The following is a 22,464-nucleotide window of genomic DNA, read 5'->3' as shown; positions in this document are numbered from 1 at the left end:
TGGTTGCCCACTTGAGGGCACTGGAGATCTGCAGACATCATCTCCACAGTTTTTCCTCTCATAAAGAGAAAGCTGTAGTTTTTCTTCTTAATCTCAGCATCTCTTTTTCCATGAATTTGTTCCTTTCCTTTGGTTTACAAGTTTTTAAACTCCCTGCTTGTAATATAACTACTGCTGAGTCATCTGGAAACTTCAACTTCAGTAAAATATCATCCAAAATTAATTCAGTCATTTCATTTAAAAGTGAGTGATTTAATTCAGGTTTTTAAGGGGAAAATTTTTACTTTCTTAGCTTTACATTATATTTTAATGTTATTCCTTCATCAAAAACAAAGTATTGCTGTGGTTCTTTCAAGTTCTGCTGGAAAATTAAACCCGCATAATTTTTAGTCTTAACTTCCCCCAAATTTTCAAAACTAAAAACAAAACTTCTGTTCTGTGTAAGTTTTTGTTACATTTTCACTAGTCCTCCTCAAATGTTCATAGCTAGCTTCTTTCAAAAGGTCAGTCCTTTAAAAATACGCCATGTTTTCCTGGGATTCTGTAGGTGGATGTTTGATAAATAATTTAAATTAATTGATTAATCTGGATGCTACATGATGGCATAATCAACTCTTAACTTGTGGGTTGTCCATCAAATACCTCATCACCCAATAAATGCATCTTTTTTAACATCTTTACTGTTTTTTATGCTACTGTGCTATAAAATGTAAAAAAAAAATTGCAAAAGAGAAAATTTCGGCTTAAGAACATATTCCAATCACTGTTTCATCTGATGGTTTATGAATTCTCCTCATTGACTCTTAAATGATATTAGAAATGCGTCACCTGTTTCTGAATACTGTGTCTCATTGCATTCTTCAAACTGGCTCCTGCATTATTACTAAAAACAAAAACCTGCCCTGGGAAACAGAAAGGTTGCTGTCATTAACAGTTCCTTCATTCATTCGTAACGGCAGACATGGAGGATTAGTCTAATCTTTCTGTGTCTGGAAGTTTGCGTGGGTTTTTTATTTTTATTTTTTTTGGTTCCAGCTGAACCTGTGGTGGAGTTGTAATGAGATTAAATGAGTATTGCTGGCCCGGCTCATATGAAGACTCGGAAGAATTTAGCACGCCTGTGAATCACTGAAGCACATAAAAGCTGACGTTTTCTCGTAGTTTATAAATGTTAAACGTTTTTTTTTTTTTTTCCGTTTAGATTAGTCGCTGCTGGGTGCCCGCCAGCGTCATTAATTTAATTAATCCAACCCTTCTAATGGGATTAATATGTCTCACTCAGTTTAACGTTGGTTAATATAATGTTAAAATGTGTTCTCCATAAACCTTTAAGGAATAACATAAAAGTTATTGAATTAAAAATCAATGTTTGTTGGTCTTCTGATATATTCTGAACTGAAAAAGAAAACAAGTGATCCAACTTTTAAAAAAATTGGTACATGTAATCAAGTTGTCATGTTAAACAAATGTAAATAAATCCGATTGTATGTAACAAATTAAATTATTATATTTTTAAGTTCCGGCTCCATACCCTTTTCTGAGAAATTTACTTTGGGATTTTCAGAATCTGTGTCATAATCATCAAAAATACAGATACAAACACAAAATATATCGCAGTGTGTAATGAGATGCGTTGCACTTTTAGTTTCAAATTTCTGAAATTGATACACCTACAAAAAATAAATACAAGATGAAAAAATTTGAAGGTTTCAATCCTACAAACACGCTATCATCTGTCAAGCATGGTGGTGGCTGCATCATGCTAAGGGTTTTCTTTTTTCTTTTCTATTTCCTTTTTTCTGCTGGCAGCATTGATGAATTGCACAGAGACTAATATATACTGCTCAAAAAAATAAAAATAAAGGGAACACTTAAACAACACAATACAATATAACTCCATGTAAATCAAACTTCTGTGAAATCAAACTGTCCACTTAGGAAGCAACACTGATTGACAACGGGGACCCTCGTCGGGTCAATCAGTGTTGCTTCCTAAGTGGACAGTTTTATTTCACAGAAGTTTGATTTACTTGGAGTTATATTGTATTGTGTTGTTTAAGTGTTCCCTTTATTTTTTTGAGCAGTGTAATATTCTTATTTCAACAGTTAATAGAAATTGTGCTGTATCACATTTTTAAAACTATACAAACCCTAAATATTGAACACCACACAATTTAGTTGAAATTCACACATTCAACTAAAATAATATTAAATTATCATGTTAGTGTTAATTTTTTTAATGCCTAATTTTTTACTTGTATTGGAATGTTTACTAATTTGTAGGGAAAAACCTTGAAAAGTAACAGAAGGTTATTTAGTTTACTATATTGTGAAAATCAAATCTCCAGATAAATACTGTTTTCATTCATTCAGGTCCTCAAATATCACTTCCAATTTGAAACAAATTACTCAGTTTTATTAGTTCAGATTGGCTCCGATTGAAGAAAACATTTAAATTCAGGAATTATTTGTGTTTTATTCTTTTTATTTAGATTTACAGATTTTGAGGTCTATGTCTCAAAAGCTGTAGGATAGATTTAATCAGATACGTCTATAAAAGAAGAAGAACTGGCGGCTTTGATCCAAAATCCCAGTAAGCCCCTTCTTTTAGGGGGAAGATAAAAAAAATAAAAATAAAAATATCATTGTATGATTACAATGTGTTGTAATCGTACAACACATTGTATGGTTACAAAAATTTAAATCGCATTTAGTTCCTTTAGTGTCTGACGGAAAAGCTCGACAGAAACTTCCCCGCTGGGTCTCTTCATGGACGTCAGCTTCCAGGCCTCCTCAAACGTCTCGTCAGAAATGTCCACACCGATATTTTTGAAAATCTCCTCAATCTGCAATGGAGAGGTTAAAAAGAGTCAAAGAGTACAGCAAGACAAAGTAAATGTAATTGAGCAAATGTAACTAGTAATACCCGACTCTCAATATAAAAGCAAAAAACGACTTTGTGTTTGCGGCTCACCTCCTGCTTGGTTCGAGGGCTAAAGTAATGCTTTGTGTCAACTCCATGGAGATTATGCAGTGATGGATGCAGGAGCTCTGGAAGTGTAGCTAAATCCCCGTAGTCTGTCCTGTCGTTGATTCGCCTGACGAGTGGAGGCAGAAGGTCATAGCGTATGGATGGGATCCCGTAGGTGCGACCACCTGAAAAACAAATGATTCAAACAAGGAAACTGATCAGTTACGGAATCTGTAAATAGAATTAAAATGAGGTCAACCTAAAGTTGGTTGATTGGTTCATCCTTTGTCTCCTCCAGTGATAAACAAATAGTGTGACGGCTGTTTTTTGTTTTAGATGGGAATGTAAAATATAATTACTCCATTTTAGGGTTTCATATCAGTCAATATCAATGATTATTGATTAATTTCTTGTTTTAAATATCTGAAATGCTGACAAACTGGCGGTGTGACCTCCACAGTTTTCACTTTTTTATTTATTTTTAAGCAGTTTTGAGGCATGGTGGCGAAACCTTAAACTGCTGCTGCGCAAGTTAACTCAACAGGTTGTTGCTAGGCAACCAAAGAATGACCAAGTGGTTGCTAGGCAACCAAAAAAATGAGCAAGTGGTTGCTAGGTAACCAAAGAATGAGTGGAGTTTGTTCATGGAGTTAATCTTGCTTGTCTAGCTGTGAGAGGTAGCGTGGCTAAAGCCTTTTCCTCTGCCTACATCCCCCAGAATGCTGTGCGGTTCTGGATTGAAAATTTTATCAAACTTTTCATATTATGTGTCTATCTCATCATATATCTTTATTGATTTATTGCTTAGTGGTATCTACTACTATTAAATCTTTGGTTAAGTCAATGACTAATAATTAAATTAGCGCTTTGTAGATAATCTAGAGTAAATACACAGTATAGGTCAAACCAAAAGCCCTGCTCTGGACTCACTAGATGTGGGCAGCTCTTCACTGGTGGAGGACACGTAGTCTGCATCTCGTCCGGCTTTCCTGATGGTCCTGATGGTATTCTTTGAGCTGCCTGGCTCCACTGGCACCAGGTCGTCAGGCCCATACAAGGCCAGCGAGGGAATAAATTTAGGCAAATCTGATTTCATGTCGTTCATACTGATTGGAGGTAATCCGAAATGAGTCTCTGCAGGAGAAAAGAAACAACACAAAAAACTTAAAATTGAGTCAGAGATGAAAAAATACATTTTTAATTCTGTGCAAGGGACATAATGAGAGGTGGTATGTGGTTTAAAGCTGTGCCTAAGTCTTCTTTCACTGACCCCGGAGGGGCATCATGTCCTTATAGGTTAGAAAATTAGCAAATTCCACGAAGTTGAGGAATCCATCTTTGTCTTCATCGCAGTATTCCATCAGATCATTCAGCAGATTGCCATTCAGGGACAGGTTGAACTCACGACAAACTAACCACAGATCTTCTTTATCGATCAGGCCCTTTCCTTTCTGGAAAGCAAAAAGAAATACCACAAAACTCTTCTACTAAGATATTTTCACCTAACAATAACCAATAATTCTACAATGCTTCCAAATGTGTGGACTGAATGTGTTATTGCAGGTTGGGATAAAGTCAGTATGATGACTTTCATATTTGGGTTTAAAAGTGATTTAGACATATTGCAGCACATTTTAAATAAAACTACACTCGTCACATTCTTAAATCCTTAAATCATCGTTTAAAAGTTTGTGGAATAATGGAGTCAAAATTACAGCAGAAAACAATTGGATGTTGTCCACCATGAACAGAACTGTGTCGTAACTTTACTGTTAGCTTCTTTCAATGTAAAACTTATGAAACTTTAGCAAAAACTGCAGGTCTTGTGTCTGTTTCTGGTGAACTTTTGGTGAAAACAAGCTAAATCTTCAGAAAGTGAAGTGGAACCAACAATGTATCTTTGTTGACGACAAAGACAAGATATAACCAGATATAAAATCACATTAAAGCGGGTAAGTAAACAATTAAGAAAAATCTATAGTTCACAATGACTAAAGCTGTGATAGTGAGATTATTTTAGATTACCTTTCCTTTACAGTATGTGTGAGACGAAATAAGACAGAAATCTCAAATACTTGCCTGTATTAGTCTCATCCGTACCTTGTCATAATATTGGAAAGCCTTGACCAGACAGGAGAAGTTGTTAAAGTTCATCTTCATGAGGAAATGTCTCGCTACACCAATTGCGTTTCGCTGCCAGTCTGGAGCTCGAAGAAACGTCCCCGGCTCTGCGTTGTGGAGAAGATCTCCAGCTCCTGTGGAGGAAAGAAAAGAGCCAATCTCTGCTTCCCACTCAGAAGTTTCCCAGTTTGTGTTTTAGCACTTGGAAAGGTTTTTTTTTTTACCCCATGCATCCATTGGAGGGACATATCCAAATGTGTGGTCAGGTGGAACGGGCAGAGGACTTTTTTTTCTACCACGACTGGTGGATGGATAAAGTCAAATATGAGGAACTTTAGTTGGACATGAGGGAAGTTAACCAAAGAATAATAAATGCCTACAGGTAGCTGGTGTTGCCAGTTTCCAATGCCAACTTTTCCTTGTTTCCAGATCTTTTCCAAACAGGATTTGGATCGTGAAACCTGCAACAAAATATTAATGGAGAAAAACATCTGTAGCTAAAAAGTTACTGAAATTCTGTGTAGGTCACACTTGTGGCTTAAATTTGGTACCAAACTTACTTGTATGATTCTCCTAGCCAGTGAAAAGTTTTGGCAGCATAACGGCCATTGTTGCAGTGGGGTGTGGGATCCCCAAACGTCTTGTCTTTATGGACGTCACTAAAATTTAACTTTCCAATGTTCATGGCTGAGAGGAAGCCAAATAGACATTGTTGAAAAGATTCACTTCAGAATATGCACAATTCATCAGAATAGTGACTAAAAATTGGAGCTTTCTGTCCCTCCTGACCTTCTAACGCCAACTCCTCTCCTGTTTTTCTAGGGAACAAGACTTCAGCCATCTCATGTTCTGGATGAAAGAGATGTGGGACAAAATTAAAAACTTTAACAATAGCTACGATTCTTGCTATTATGACAACATTTTGAAATACATAGAATACCTCAAGCATTTTTAATTTTATACATTTACAAATACAGATTCGGGAGAATGGAAGGATTTTTTTACGCATACAAATTAGAAATAGACTGAAAATTAACTCAACTCCACTCACCTAAAAAAATAATAATAATATTTGTAATTATCTTTTTTTAAACACTTCTTCAAAACACAACATCCTTTTTTAGAAATATTTTTGTTTGTACAAAAATCACATAAAATGTTGTGGTAAGTAATCCAAGCCTGTATGTGAAGCTACAGGTCTGAAACAGACCGAAAACAAAGCAGGAGGTGATAGGTTTGTTTGTGACATTCAAAGTTGAATACTAACTAGCATCCATCCATTTTCTTGCACCCTTTTTCCCTCAGTGGGGTTGGGGGGGGGTGCTGGTGCCCATCTCCAGCCAATGTTTCGGGCGAGAGGCGGGGTACACCCTGGACAGGTCGCCAGTCTGTCGCAGGGCAACACAGAGACACACAGGACACACAACCATGCACACACACACTCACACCTAGGGGCAATTTGGAGAGGCCAATTAACCTGACAGTCATGTTTTTGGACTGTGGGAGGAAACCGGAGAACCCGGAGAAAACCCACGCACGCACAGGGAGAACATGCAAACTCCATGCAGAAAGACCCCAGGCTGGGAATTGAACCCAGAACCTTCTTGCTGCAAGGCAACAGCTCTACCAACTGCGCCACTGTGCAGCCCCGCAACCAAAAGCAGCCAACGGTTATTCTTTGGTCTCCTGGCTCCATGAGAATGAAGACTTTCTCAGGTCAGGTTCGCCAAAATCCTTTATTTTCCATTAAGAGCCTTAAATTGGTTTCAGTCAGATTCCTGGTGAATCTCCACTGGCAGGCCCTAAAGTTGATGCAAACTGTGGCTTTAACTAACGAATGGAAATGTTTATCTAATTGGAGAAACTTATCTTTATTTTAAGTTAATGGGCTGTTTTCCAGAGATATAGTGCTATTTTATAGCACAATCAAGTAACTATGTTAACTGCAATTGTTACAAAAATGCAGTATCAAATATGACTTTAAAGAAATTTGGCTTCGTAATTTAATGCCTTGATTTTGGGCCACTGTCTCTTTAAAAACTTCCTTTCTTTCTGAAACTCTGCCTTCAGGAAGTCATCATAACAATCCTCTGCTATTAACCCTTTAACAACGTTTTAATTTTTTTTACCAGCATTTCACTGAAAAGTAATTTATATTTGTTTGCTAATTGCTGCTGGCTAGTCTGAAGGAACTGAGAGGGGGGTTCTTGGGGATTCTGTGAGGCGGAAGCTTGGAAACTGCAGCTGTGAGGAGGAGCTGCATCTTGGAGGCGGAGCTAGGTCCGTCCTGGCATTTTGTACAGCAACAACGGTTGCCATGGAGATTAAAGGATTTCTCAAACATCCATGAAAGACTCAACGCAACACTTTAGGTGTGTTTTTGATGAGGGAAAAACATTATAAAATTATGTAAAGCTCAAACAAATTGATTTTACATGATCCTGCCCCTTTAATCAGATTAATTTAATTGATGTTAGGTGTGAACTCAAAATGACTAAGCAGTGAAACTGAACCATAATGTGCTTTGTCAAGGCTCTGCGTTATTTGGACCAAAAAGTATCATTAGGGAACATGACATACCTCTAACTACTTTATCTCCAAAGGTAGTCCCTTGGTTGATCCAGCCGGGAAGCTCAGAAAACGGGGCAGGTGTCTGGCCCAGCAGAACTTTACTCGAAGCATAAACAGACTCATTGAGTTCATTTATCTTGTGCTGGAAGATTGACTTTTCGGGAGGATATATTAAGTCATTGACATGCTGGAAAAAATCACACAAACATCCTGATCACAAAGCAGCTTAGAAAGACCAGGTTTCATTGTATTAATTATTTTTGCAGTGCCAGTTAGGACATATTACCAAAGATCCTAAATGTATATGTGCTACTATCATGTAACACATGATAACAAACGTTACTATCAGTAAATGAAAGACATTCAGTGTGATCTCAAACTGGCAGCATATTTTTTTCTGAAAAGCAAAGGGATTAAATATTTATGAGTAACCAGACTTCACAGAGTAATAAGATCTGTAAGAGGCCTAATCAAGAGAAATTTAGAAATAAAAATAAAATAAAATAATGATTCCTGCTCATTGTTCTTCAACTAAAATTTAGTTTCCATGCTTTTCTAGATTGTGAAGGAGCCCTGTGAGGTATTGTACCTAATAAATGTCTAAATTATGACGTGCACATGGTGCAAGTTAACCCAGGACATCACTACACTGCAAAAACACAAAATCTTACCAAGTAATTTTGGTCTACTTTACAGTAAAAATATCTTACGACACTTGAAATAAGATAAAACTAACTTACAAGTAACTTTTCAGCAAGAAATAGGAGCTTGTTTTAAGGCAATAATTCCTTAACATTAATGAAAAAGTACTAGTTCCATTAGCAGATTATTTCACTTATAAAAGACATTTTTCCCTTGTTTGAAGTGAAATAATGGAACTAGTAATTTTTCACCAATGTTAAGGAATTATTGACTTAAAATAAACTCATATTTCTTTTGCAAAAGTTATATATCCACTATTCAAGTGGGCTAAGATATTTGCAGAAGAAACTAGACAAGAAAAAAAAAATACTTGGTAAGATTTTGTGATTTTGCAGGGTAAGGTTTTGTACTTTACTCACAGAGTTGGTTGAGCTGGTTCTGATGCCATGAACCATGGCTTTGATAACCTCTGGGTCTGTCACCCTCCATAAGGGCCGTCTGGTGGCTAATGGTCCTCCATGAGTGGTTCTGCGGAAGAGCTTTACGCGCGGCGGGGTCGGGGGCTGGTTGTTGAAAAAGAATAATGTCACACAATAAAAAAACATGAATAAGTGTGTCTCAGATTATGATCCTCTGTCTTAATATATTGTAAGTAAACTTGGCACAAATTTCTGCACAGATTTGGTAAGATATGCAGTTAATAATGACAAAAGAACAAATAAGATAACGACACACAACACAGAAGGAAAGAGGCAGGAGCATAGCAGGCAAGCTGAGGACAGTAAACAGATAAAAACTGCATTGATTTGGTTGGTAACATAATATTTAAGCACACTTGTGTTTAGTTGAGAATCTAGAGGGCCAGATGAAAAGCTATGGCTGGCCGGATTTGGCCTTGAGTTTGACTCATGTGATCTAAAGGAACTCAATGTTTCTGCAGTTTCACAGCTTTCTGGAAGTTTATTCCAGATTAGAGAAGCATAAAAACTGTATGTTGCTTCTCCGTGTTTGGTTCTAATTCTGAGTGATCTGAAAAGTTGATACGTCAACAGCAGATCTTTAATGTATTTTGGTGCTAAGCCGTTCCGTGACTTTTAAACAAGCAAATGTATTTTACAGTCTATTCTCTGATCCAGTGTAAGTTCTTTCACTACATTCTTAGTTTTAGGATAAGTTGCAGGTGTCTTAGTGAGTTTTTAGGATGGGACATTGGTCCTTTAACTAATGTTCTTCAGGTGACAGAAGGCTGACTTTATAACTGTCTTTATGTGTCTCTGAAGGCTCAGGTCTGAGTCAGATTTTGGCGCTGATCAGTAGTTTCTAGCTGTAAGAACTAAAGGTGTGCGATGACTTTTGACTCTTTAGTTTCCAAAGATAATTACTTTATTTTTGTTTCTGTTCAGCTGGGGTGAGTTATGACGCATCCACACATTAATTTGTTGAATATTTGAATGGGTTCAGAGTCACTTGGTGACATTGCAATGTAGAGTTGCATATCATCTGCATAACTATTTTATTATTTGTTAAAATCTGAACTAGTGGGAGCATGTAGATACAATTGCAAGAAACTGATTTTGAATTAAGCTGAAATGAAACTAAATAAACACACACACACACACACACACACACACAAACTGACTCACACAGCTTGACCTCAGTATTTAAAAAAAAATAAATCCAAACTTACATATGAAATTTCTTGTAGACAGCCCTTTGTGGTTTGTTCAATTGGTTTTAGTTTCCTAGGTGGAAACTAAAACAAATAAAATAAAATAAAATAAACAAATAAATACAGGTGCATCTCAGTAAATTAGAATATTATCACTTACTTTATTTCAGTAATTTAGTTAGAAAAATAAAACACATAATACAATATGAATTTCTCACACACAGAGTCCTATATTAAAAATGCTTCTTTCTGTTAATTTTGAAAATTATGGTTTACAGTCGATGAAAAACCAAACTGCAGTTTGTCTGTAAATTTGAATATTTCATGAAATAAATAAAAAATTATTTTAAGTACAGATAATTTATGTTATAAGCATGTTACGTTCAACAAACTGTTCTCAGAACCCATAGAGAGAATTAATAGAGTGCAAACAAAAAGAAGAAACTGGGAAACACATCAACCCACAACATAAACAAATAAATGAAATTATAAAGCATCCTCTTTTTCAACAATAGAGGGATCTGATGAAGCCTCTGACTTATTAGGCTTCATCAGATGTGCTGTAATACTGACTGCTACCGGAGAGCCTTCCGATCATGATATTTTGCTGGAAAATAAGTTATTTAAAGACGTTATTGTGATAAATGATAATATTGTTGTTTTTTTATATTGTTTTCAAGTAATATAACGGTAATGGCATAATAATGCAAGAACACATTCTCAGAGATAAGTAAACTTTAAATTCTAATAAAAATGTAACACCGGAACTGGAAGACGTTTTAAATATCCAGAATAAATAAAGAAAACAACAGAAATAACAAATAAAATGAATAATAAAGTATAATATAATAATAATAGAGTACTCAATAATTTCCATTTGTTTATAGACCTGTTTTAGTTTATCATGCGATCAATTGATTTATTTGTTATTGTGACAATACAGCAATAATTAATTAACCCTTGGGATTAATAAATAACTTTTTTAATTGAATTAAATAAACCTCACCAGGATGATAATTAGAATTATCACCCTGTACGAAAACTATTTGAAATAATTCATCAAGCTTGGCTTACCCTTGATGTGTTTTGGTGAATCAGTTCATATATTAGTTGGTCTGAGTTGTTTTTTTCTGTTAAATCCATCTTACCGGTGTCTTCAGCCCCGTTTCTTAATAGCCGAGTTACGCAAAACCGAAACGTTTTAGCTCAATAATTTATCCGCGAACGGTTTCCAAGTTCTGTTGCCTAGCAACGTCAGTTACCATGTAAACTGAAGTCGCTACACAATGTTTCCCCTCCCCAAAAAATGTTCCACTTGAAGTACCTGTAGTTGTTATTTATTATTATTAACCCTCTCGTTTTTTTGTGGTTTTTGTTGCTGGAATTAATAATTTTATTTAAAATTTGGATAAATGTAAACATTTGATTGGTCCGGGCCGCTGACACGCAGGCGGATTGTCAGTTGTAGTCATACGATCTGTCATCATCCTTCGTACAATGCGAAAAGGGAAGTTGAAAGAAGTGGGAGAGGGACACCGCGGAGCCTTACGAAATCTACCGATTCAGTACCTGTCCGGATAGTCGACACACTGTGAAGAGACTCTGAAGTGCTGCGGATAAATCGGGCCGGAGACAACACCCCTATTATCCAGGCTGCCCTTCTTTTCTTTTTGGTGAGTGGCTAATATTAGCGACCTAAATGCTAACACTGGAGGGCTCCTCCCGAAGCGGCCGCAGCTAAACAACATTCACCCAGCTAGCCAACACTTGGTAGGGCCGTGCTAGCTAGCAGTGTAAATAAGGCTGCTCACTCGGGTGGATCAACACTAGCAGCGTTATTCACTTTTAATACAACAGAAATGCAGATTGAAATCACTGACTGATGAAGAAGTTTGACCGCTTTTACCCTTTTTCGGACAACGTTAGCCAGCTTACATTAGCTGTACACACCCAAACCTGCATCATCATCTGAGTTCTAACATTCTCAAACGTTACGTAAGTGTGTAAACCCATAATGCACAATACTAACTGCGATTAATTTTTTTTTTCACTCAGTCAATCAGGTGTCACTGTTAGTTGATCGGGAGCTTGATAGGATCAGCATATGAATTAGCTGTGTTGCTAACGCTAGCTGTTTGCTAATTGAAGCTAATGGCAGGTTATATGTGGTTATCCCGATGTCGTAACACGATTTCGGGGAAGTTGTTGATAAATAGAGTGGGAAGGAGAGCTGTATGACTGTCAGAGGTAGTTTGTTATTGTTACATATTAGAGCAGTTAAAAATGTTAGTCTTTTAACGACGCATCCTCAGTCATAACAACTTTTCCTAACTATGTTAGCATAATTGTCAAATATGTGAAAGGTAAATAACTTCGAGAACGTGAGACAATAATCGGGAAAGAGAAAGCTAACATCATTTAATTAAAAATGGAAAACTGTAGACATTTATTTTAACCATTCCATTCTGTTAATTGTAATTACTGTGGCTTACAGCAAATGAAATAAAAACCAGTAATACGCAACAAATATTGAATAAATCCTCTAAATAGAGAAATGTCTACTGAAAGAATATGATCAGTATATGTGTTGAACACTTGGCCAGGGCTCCTTTTGCATGAATTACTGCATTAATGCCAGCTCTCTCATCTTTTACTTGATCAGGGAGTTTGCTAGCCAACCAAAGACGTATTGGTACATTTAGCAGCGTGAGCAGACCTGTGCCAGGTGATCCTGGAAAATGAAATTCAGCAGACTGAAACGGGATGTGCTCTAAAGTTCCTTGGTGGACTGATGTGCTGACTTTGATTTTGATAAAAACATGTTGGACCAACAGTAGCGCATGATACTGCTCCCAAAATGATAACAGATTGTGAAAATTTTACACTTTCAGTGCCTCCCCACTCTCTCTCCAGGCGCTGACTCTTTTTTGTTTCCAAATAAAATGCTAAATCTTTTTTCATCTGAAAAGTAACTGAGATTGAGCAACAGTTTAAGTATTCTCCTTCTTAATCCAGGTTAGATGAATATGAAAGCCGAGGAATCACTTTAAGCACCAAATGTGAGAGTTGTATGAATTTTTCTGGATCCATTCAACAACTTCACACCTGGTGAATCCCCCCAAAACCTTGAAAGGACTTTACTACACAAAACATTCAAGGGTGTGTTTTTCCTTCCACAGAACTTTCCAGTGAATAGCCAGGTTTTTCAGTATTTACCTTTTCATTAATGTCACTTGTGCAACTATCAAGTCAGGAGTCTTCCTAATGATAACATATAACATCTGTATCCAGAAATTCATTTTTGATATTAAGTAAGATTATAATTTTCCCAGAATCAAAAGCTATTTTTATATTCTGCTCTATTACCAACATATTCCCATCATCATATATGAGCAATACAACCAACCAAATAGTTTGTTTGCACTAAGAGTTCATCTGTTTGGTAAAATTATGACTTCTGTCCAGCGCATGGACTGAAAATACAATAAATATTTCACCCACACAAGTCTTTGCTGTGATAGCATTGCAGTTATTTTTGTTTAATTTTGTTGTATTTTAATTTTATTTAATCACTGGATCTCATTTAAATCAATCATCTTTACAAAAAGACACCTGGTTAAGATAGCACTCCTACTGTATAAACCACATGTAATACACAATAAAACTGAATATTATTGTAATAATGCTGTATTTCCATGTCTTGTGGTTTAAGTCCAGAATTTATTTAACAGACAAAATGTCCCTGCCAGGTTGCAAACTCACAAACCCACTGAACAAAACTGCAGCTCATAGTATCAAACCTTTTCTTACCTAACCTAAGGAGGTTTTCCCTAATGTGTTGTCCAAACTTGTCTGCTAATCTCCTTTACTCATAACTTAAATCCTCTCTCAGGCATTGCTGGAGTTTTTCACAGCTGCAGGATTTGGGGCCAACATATTAGTTGTTGGTGTTGCTGCTTCAGCAGAAATCCAGTCTGGAAAAATTCAGTTCATTCATTTAATGACAATTCACAATAAATATATTGTGGCACTTTACAAAAAAAGGAAAAAAGAAGTTTGGTTTGAATGAAAAAGACAAAATGAATTTTAAGCAGGTTTTGAAGGTATCAGATGTTGGTAATATAATGTCAAAGGGAACAAGCAGCTACAGTAAAATACAATGCCTCTCTTGTTTTTGATCTAAGAGTCAGTGCCCTTTATGTTATGGACAGGTATGAAAATGTTTAATTTAAAAGTAAACAACAGGAATCCAGTGAATGGACTCTTGAGACGTTGTGTGTAAAGCTGCCTGGCTTGTCGCAATAAATCACCTGGTAAATTAGGATGATTTATCGTTTTTCTCTTTTCTCTCTTTTTTACCAAAAACCGCATGAAAAGTCTTCAGTCTGGTTAATTTGTCTCAACTAACCTTTTGTTTCTTAAGAACAATTTTGTTTACAGACTTCATAATTCATTTTATTTGTCGTTTCTGTTGTTTTGTTTATTTATTTTTGATAATTAAACAGTCTTCTACTGTTAAATGTTCATTAAAATTTAAAGTTTATTGATTTTCAAGAATGTGTTCTTGCATTATTATGCCATTTTTACCATTATATTGCTTTAACATAGTCTCAAAAAACAACAATATTATTGTTTATCACAATAACTTCTGGGACAATTTATCGTCCAGCAAAAGTTGTGATTGTGACGCGGCTGACAGCTTCTGCAGTTTTGACGTTGAAAGCAAGAAAACAGAGACTGAGATATTCTAAATCCGAACATTTGAGAAACAATGTGACAAGAAGGAGCTAAAGTAGAAAGAAATGTTTTTTACAACTTGATTTATCACTTTTTTTCTTTCTTCCTCTCTCTGTCGTTTAGGTGTAATTAAAGGTTCTTGCCACCACATCAGTGCTCAGGGGAGGAGACCACACAGAGTGACATGGCAAGTAGAGGTGGAGCCACGCGACCCAATGGACCTAACGCCGGCAACAAGATCTGCCAGTTCAAACTCGTGCTTCTAGGAGAGTCAGCGGTGGGAAAGTCGAGTCTCGTACTTCGATTTGTCAAGGGCCAGTTTCACGAATTCCAAGAGAGCACAATCGGAGGTACGTATGATGACGACTTCACTGCTTTTCACATGGGAATCGGTGACGCAGTGGATATTAAATAAGATTAATGACAAACAGCTGTCACAAGATTCTCACTTCCCAGTTATAAATCACAAATTTGGCAATTTATCTGACGTTAATTGAGGAACAATATGATTATACGTCAAATAAAGGAGTAGAAATATCTCATTAAGCTTTCTAAATATAGCTTACACACATAAATATTCACAGCGTAATTCTTCATTTTTCCAAGTTTTCCTTTTTGGTTTTGTTCACACTTTTTTTTCTTCTATGTGAAAAAAAGAAAAACATCAAAGAAAAGAAGCGAGCACAAGGCAGTGAAACGTGGAGGAAAAAAGTGATGTTACATTTGAAACATTCAAGTCAAACATCGGCGTTCAACACAATGTGCATTCAAGTCAAAAGTCGAGATGGCAAAGTCTGCAAGAAGAAAGGAAGAAGTCAGGAAGACGACAGAAGCTCGAAAAACAAGCAAACCGGCACCCTATGGAGAGATTTAAAAACGCTCGGTTGCTTGTCCCGTATGCATATATTTTTTACCACAATGGAAAATGTAACTCTAAAGTTCTGGTAGCATTCATGTATATTGTAGACGTATTTTCTTCTTTCACTCTTACCGGTATCGTTACTCACTCAGCACAGACAGAAGGAAGCGACATAAAATTGTTTACATAGTCACACTGCAGCTGCACTCAGACACTGGTCCAGACATTTTAAAAAGTAAAACAGTTACAGCTCAAGCTAATTGGTAAATATGGATTACATAGAGTGACCAGTTATCAATTTATTTTTTAAATTTTATAATCAAATGTTCTGACAGAGGATACATAAAAAGTAAAAAGAAAACAATTTCTTACCTACTAAACTTTATGCTCACAAACAACACCCCCAGTTTCCTTCACCTAGCACGACTTGCTGTGTCATAAAGTGTTTCTAACAGAGAAACTGGTGTTTTTATGGTTCGCCTAACTGGTTTTACTTCCAAAGCTCACAAACATTTCTTACATTGATGAGCATTCCTTGATTTGTCACTAATAAACATTTTCACATTCATTAAAAAGTCTTTTATGAAGAAAATGAAACATTCTGTGATCATCTGGAGAAATGCAAGCAACTTTATTCTCAAATGTTCTCAAATTATTTATCTGCTTTCAAAACGGAAATGCCAAACATGATGGAGGTATACTTTGAATACTTTTAGATTTCCTGGTTCTGAAACATAAAGATGTTTGTACTTAAAGTTTAACTCGTGTTTAGAAATCTGTGAGGAACCAAGAGCCGCAGAAATACTGAGGTGAATTCCTAGATGTCCGCTCATAGTTTCAGGTATCTTTTTGTCACGTGAAAGCTGTGTGTTGTCTGTCGAAGCGTAACCTTTAACCTCTTCCTGGAAATTGTGGGATGCAATTGAAAATTCTGCTTTAGTCCAGATGAAAAGGGTTTCAGGAGTAAGTAGGTCTGAATCTCACTGCATGATAATACAAAACAAGTCGACTGATTTATCTGAGCCGATTTTCTGGAAATCGGTGATCAGCCAGTGCACTGCAAAAACACAAAATCTTACCAAGTAATTTATATTTTTTCACTTACAATGTGGGGAAAATGTTTTAAGTGAAATAATCTGCCAGTGGAACTAGAAAGTTTTCATCAATATAAAGGAATTACTTACTTAAAACATTTGTAAGTTAGTTTTCTTTTTTCTTTTTAAGTTTACTAAGTTATTTGCACAAGAAACTGGACCAAAATTACTTGGTAAGATTTTGTGTTTTTGTAGTGTCTTCTGCTCTGCAGAGGTTTGACTGGCAGACCGGCCCATCAAGTCATTTCCGCATGTTTGGAATCAACCTAAGCCGCTTTCGCACCGCAGGGAACGGTACGGAACGAAACGGTTCCGAGCGTGTTCGCATTACAACTTGCAACCGGTTCCACCCGGGCCCATGGAACCACAAGAGCTGTGGTTCCAATCGTGCCGGCCAAGCGGTTCTGCTTAGAACCGCTTGGCCGGAATATGTTATGGAGTCAGACGTTGATTTTCCGTTGACAGCTGGCTCTCACTAAACTGTATTTTATTTTGTAAAGAGTGCTCTTTTCAATATGTTTATTATTAGTTTTAATGGATTCGTCTCAATATAGTGCAATCACCTGGTCTAATGACGAGGTATTTTTTTCCTCCGCTTACTCGCTGATGAACGAGTACAGCCGGCCGCTACATCGAAACCATTGTTTAGTTTCAAAAATAATGACGTCCGGCACCGCTTCGATGGCGCCCTCAGTGTAATGCGAACACAACAGGGCTGGAACCGTTCCGTACCGTACCGTTCCGTACCGTACCGTTCCGTACCTTACCGTTCCGTACCTTATCGTTCCGTGCAGTGCGAAAGCGGCTCAAATGTAGCAGAGGGGTGAGTGTAGTCACCCCTCTGCTACAAATTCACTTTCTTGCTATATTTAGCGACATTTCAGGCTAAAATAATTGGCAATCAGCCAAAAGTAGAATCAGCAATCGGCCAGAAAAATGCAATCTTTGCATCCCTAAAATGCCTCAGCCATGTGTCAGGAAATTCTTTCACAGAAGTTAGTTTATCAAATCCTGGAGCTTCCATGTCGGTGTAAACACAGGGAGGCGAGCAGCGCTGGCTGGTGTTACTTTCACTGAAACCCTCTGTGTGACTCAGGGTGCCTTATCTGCTTTGTTTCCCTGCAGCTGCCTTCCTGACTCAGACAGTATGTTTGGACGACACAACAGTCAAATTTGAAATCTGGGACACAGCTGGTCAGGAGCGCTACCACAGTCTGGCTCCTATGTACTACAGAGGCGCCCAGGCAGCCATTGTGGTCTATGATATCACAAATGAGGTGAGCCGGGCTTCTCTCTGCCGTCTTTTTACTGCTGCTGCTGCTACCTGCTGCTAATCTTTGCTGGCTTGCACAGAAATGCTGTGGCATATGAGGAAATGGGCGTGGTGGGGGTTTCCATTTTTGTTATATATGTTTTTTTTAGCAGCATTCAGAAGCTTATTTTTAAGCACTGAGAGATGAGTCACCACTGAGCATCACAGTGTTTACAGACTTTGTACACTTGACTCATTGATATCTGAAAGATTAATGTCTGGATGTTCAATAGCATGACTTTTGTATCTGAAGGAGACTTTGAAAACTCTCCATGTAGTTTAATTATTGAAAGAAACACCTTTACTCTCAGTGTGATTTATTTTACACTGCAAAAACACAAACTATTTTTGGTCTGGTTTATAGTGAAAATATCTTAGTAAACTTGAAATAAGACAAAAATAACTTACAAGATATAGTCACATCTAATATAAGATATTGGAGCTTGTTTTATGTCAATAATTCCTTAATATTGATGAAAAAGTCTTGTTCTGTTGGCAAATTATTTCATTTATAACTTGGGAAAAATGTCTTGTTATAAGTGAAATAATCTACAAGTGGAACTAGTATTATTTTAACTATATTAAAGAGCTAGTTTCTATATCTTGCTGAAAAGCTTCTTATAAGTTAGTGTTGTCTTATTTAAGAGTAGTAACATATTAGCAATAGAAACTAATATCCAAAAGTAGTTGGTAAGATTTTGTTTTTGATAAAACAAAATCGGCAGGTCAGGTTTGGTTGCATGGCACATTTCAGCATCTAGAGTCCAAATGATAAAAACATAACACAATTAAACAAAACAAAGAAGAGGCATTTTATTACAGCAGCAGAATAAAGAGAAGTGATGAAATCCAGAGCAGTTTTTTTTTTTTAGCCAAACAGGTTTTTAGCCTAAAATTAAATTAACTCAGTGTTTCGGCGTTTTTGCAGTTTTCTGGAAGTTTGTTCCAGATTAGAGAACTGAATTCTGCTTCTCCATCTTTGGTTCTGGTTCTGGGGAAGTTTGATACGACTAAAGACCTTTAATGTATTTTGGATTCTAAACCAAACTAACATGAATATTTTAAAGTCTGATCTCTGAGCCACTTGGTGCCAGTGGACTTTAGAACGGTGATGTTCTGTATTGTCCTAGTTTTAGAGAACATGAGCAGCAGCGTTCTGGGTCGTTCTGGGTCAGTACCATCCGCCTGACGGTTTCAAATCTGATAGTTATTTTAGCTGTAGTACTGATTCTGATAATGCACTTGTTATGTTTTGCTTCCTTGTTTACTTTCTTTTTGGGGGCAGAATTAACTGTCCAGAGGTTTTGGAAGTGACGAATATGTTGTTTTGCAAATTTATAGCCTCAATTATTGTGGCAATTAATTTAAAAACCTTTTATTAGTTTAAAAAGTTTATTTAATAAAAGGAACATTTTCATTTGGAGTGCAGCGATGAATCGTTCCCAGCGTCTTTACTTTTGAGCGATCGGCTATTGGCTGATGATTACACATGAAACCGATCTTATCTGTTTTGTTATTTTAGCAACTTTGTTGCTATATTTAACAGCTTTTCAGGAAAAAATAAATGATATTGGCCCAAGTTGGAATCGGCAGGTCAGGCCTTTGAAAGATCGGTGATCAGCTGTTAGCAACCCAAGTTTTTATTGTAGTTTTGCTTAAATTGGAGCTAATTTAATTTAATTATATTCTCCTAATTGGGATAAGTAAAACTGTGAAATAGTCCAACTAAAATCACTCTATTATTGCAACTTTAAGCTATAAGGAATGAATCAATTAATCACATGATGAATTAAAATCAGTTCAAAGATTTCCATTTGCATGATTTATTGATTTCCTCTTTCTATCAAAAACTGGATGATAAAACTCTTCAGTCTTTTGTTTTGGTCTCGACCAGCCCCTTTTTTGAAGGACAGTTTTGCTTACAGAAGCTTCATAATTCACTTTATTCTTGTTTTGTTTATTTATTTTGTGTATTTAAAATGTCTTCTAGTTCCAGTGTGAAATATTCATTAGATTTCAAGGTTTATTGATATTTATTATTACCATTATATTACTTGAAAATAGTCTCAGAACAGCAATATTAGCATTTATCGCAACAACGTCTGGCTCAGTTTATCATCCAGAAACATTTGCTATCATGACAGGTGCAGTAATTAGACGCTCGCTGACTGTAAACGAGACCATTTAGGCTGGTAATAATTTCCTTTATGTGTTAGCAGCGATTCCTCCACTGTGCATGAGGATTTATCATCAGCTCACATTAAAACTTTGCTTCTGAAAGAACAGTTTTAAATTGAAATGTAATAATAATGTAAGTAATTAAAAATAGCAGCGGATTTCTTTTCTGCAGTGAATTATCGTTTTGATTGTTTAGAGCATCTGGAAAATGGTTTGTGGTGCTAACAGTCAGGTTTCCTGAGGTTATCTATCGGTTGCTTCCAAGGAAAACCTCTGAGGAAGACTTCTTCCTCCCAACAACACCGCCTTGATTACAGGTCCAAACATCCTCCTCACAGCGTCTTCGGGTTTTTCTCAGAGCTGCGAGTCCAAACACATCTTAATTCCACACTGAAAACATTTGAACCGCATTTAGTTGTGTCTATTATCTTCTGCTCTTTAATTCAAATGAATTTAGCGACTTTTAGATTTTGAACCTAAATATGTGAGTTTGTGAAACATAAACTTACAGCAGTAAGTTGTGTTAACCTTTTATTAGAGTTGATAAACTTTAGCACTTAAAGAAACTGAAAGAAGAAAGACAGGAGTGGGATCCAGTTCCCAGAATGCTTAGCGGCATGTTCCTGTATCCTGAGATCGAAGTGCGGTACATCAATCAGACTCTGGTGTTTTATTAAGGCAAAAGTTTATTTTTATGTCCTGTTCACGCTAAATGTTTTTGAGCTGAATTCATTGTGATGTTTAATAACATTTATTATTAGATCAGAAGTTTTGTGCAATTTGAAACGAGAATTTTAATTATTCTAAAGTAGAATAAGCAGTTATTTAAACTCGATCATGTGAGTAGAATAATAGAAATGTGGCTCCTTAGCTCGGTCAGGGCAGTTTTTTTTCTTGCATATTGTGAAATAATTATTTGGTCTAAATTGCACCATTAAGTTAAAAATTACAATTCAAGAAGAATGAAGTTAAATGATGTTTAACTTCATAAACTTCAATTTCTGAGTTAAAACCAAACCAATTTTCTTGTTGATTAAATTGTAGCAGGTGGACTTTTATTTTCAAGCTAAGCCACCTTCAAATGTTTTACAGTGCACCCAGAAAACTGCAATTAGACTTTTCAGTAAATCTACTAAATTTACTCGTATCACCTCAATCTTATGTTCTCTACACCGACTTCCTGTGGATTTCAGAGTCTTTATTTCTAGTTCTTGTTCTCGTCCACAGAGCTACGAATGGCCTGGGTCCATTATTTATGTCAGTTTTTAACCAAACGCTCTGCTGCCACGCGTTCTTCCAGGTACTCAGTTAAAGGGGAAGTATTATCTAAATTAACTTTTTTTAAGCTTTACATCACGTTGTAATGTTTTCCCCTCATCAAAACCATACCTGGAATGTTGCTTTGACTCTTTCATGAATGTTTTAGAAGTCCTTGAATCTCCATGGCGACCATTCAGCTGTGCAAAACGCCTGGGTGAACCTAGCCCCGCCTTCGAGGACAAAGCTCCGCCTCACAGTGGAAGTTTCCAAGTTTTGAAGCCTTAATCAGCTCCTTCAGACTAGCCAGCAGCAATTAGCAAACACCTGGTGAAACTGATCATCTGCTGAGCTCATTATAGGAGTTGCCTCTCAGTAAAACGCTGCTAAAAACGTTTTAAAGGGTTAATAGAGGAGCCATGTTGTGATGACGTCCTTTCAGAAAGAATAGGAGTTTCAAAAGGGACAGAGGCATTAAATTACAAATTAAAATTTTTTTATTTATACAGCATTTTTGTAACAATCGAAGTTACTATAGTTACTTGATTATGCTATAAAATGTGGTTGGAAACACATAATAAACCCGCAGAGGGACGAGGCCTTCCAGCTTGTGGCTCCTCTGGCTGCAGCTTCGTTTTGTCGATTAAAACAAAATAAAGGCAGTTTTGTTCTCCCAGATTTTTATGTCATGATTCTACTGCGCTTGTTTGAGATTTCTAAGTTTAGAACTAACAACCACCGTTTTGTCTGCTCACTTTCATTACTGTTCTTCCACCAAAACTTTCTGACTCTTGTGATGTTTCAGTTTGTGGGATCAGTTTGATAAATAGTTCTTCTGGCCCTGTTCGCCATCGTTTGGGCTTGGTTGTTATTTTCCTAATTGAGGCGACCCTTACCCCTCTGTGCTCTGTTTTCCAGGAGTCATTTGTACGAGCGAAGAACTGGGTCAAAGAGCTTCAGAGACAAGCCAGTCCAAACATTGTAATAGCCCTGGCTGGGAACAAGGCCGACCTCGCTAGCAAGAGAGCTCTGGACTTCCAGGTTACGACTTTA

At 36.7% G+C, this 22,464-nt stretch overlaps 2 protein-coding genes across 2 annotated transcripts in view; one reads left to right on the top strand and one right to left on the bottom strand.

Annotated features, from left to right (window-relative positions):
• Positions 1–2,464: 2,464 nt before the first annotated feature.
• efhb (EF-hand domain family, member B) lies at positions 2,465–11,244 on the bottom strand. The gene is made up of 13 exons (XM_008431197.3): positions 11,049–11,244; positions 9,993–10,058; positions 8,725–8,868; positions 7,673–7,850; positions 5,882–5,941; positions 5,653–5,779; positions 5,473–5,553; positions 5,317–5,393; positions 5,072–5,226; positions 4,242–4,422; positions 3,902–4,105; positions 2,975–3,156; positions 2,465–2,846 (listed from the first exon to the last, which is right to left on the bottom strand). The coding sequence occupies exons 1-13, from the start codon at positions 11,115–11,117 to the stop codon at positions 2,700–2,702; spliced, it is 1,671 nt and encodes a 556-aa protein (XP_008429419.2). The 5' UTR covers positions 11,118–11,244; the 3' UTR covers positions 2,465–2,699.
• A 119-nt stretch (positions 11,245–11,363) lies between these two features.
• rab5ab (RAB5A, member RAS oncogene family, b) overlaps positions 11,364–22,464 on the top strand; it is a 16,144-nt gene continuing 5,043 nt past the window's right edge. Inside the window, exons 1-4 of the mRNA XM_008431198.3 lie at positions 11,364–11,647; positions 14,835–15,061; positions 17,790–17,941; positions 22,330–22,452. Of these exons, the coding sequence (XP_008429420.1) occupies positions 14,896–15,061; positions 17,790–17,941; positions 22,330–22,452 (441 nt within the window). The 5' untranslated portion in view covers positions 11,364–11,647; positions 14,835–14,895. The remainder of the gene's footprint in view (positions 11,648–14,834; positions 15,062–17,789; positions 17,942–22,329; positions 22,453–22,464) is intronic.

Source organism: Poecilia reticulata, chromosome 16, assembly GCF_904066995.2.
Source record: "Poecilia reticulata chromosome 16, P_reticulata-male-v2, whole genome shotgun sequence".
Lineage (NCBI taxonomy): Eukaryota > Metazoa > Chordata > Actinopteri > Cyprinodontiformes > Poeciliidae > Poecilia > Poecilia reticulata.
The sequence above is the reverse complement of the archived record's forward strand: the minus strand, read 5'-3'. Positions and strand labels throughout refer to the sequence as shown.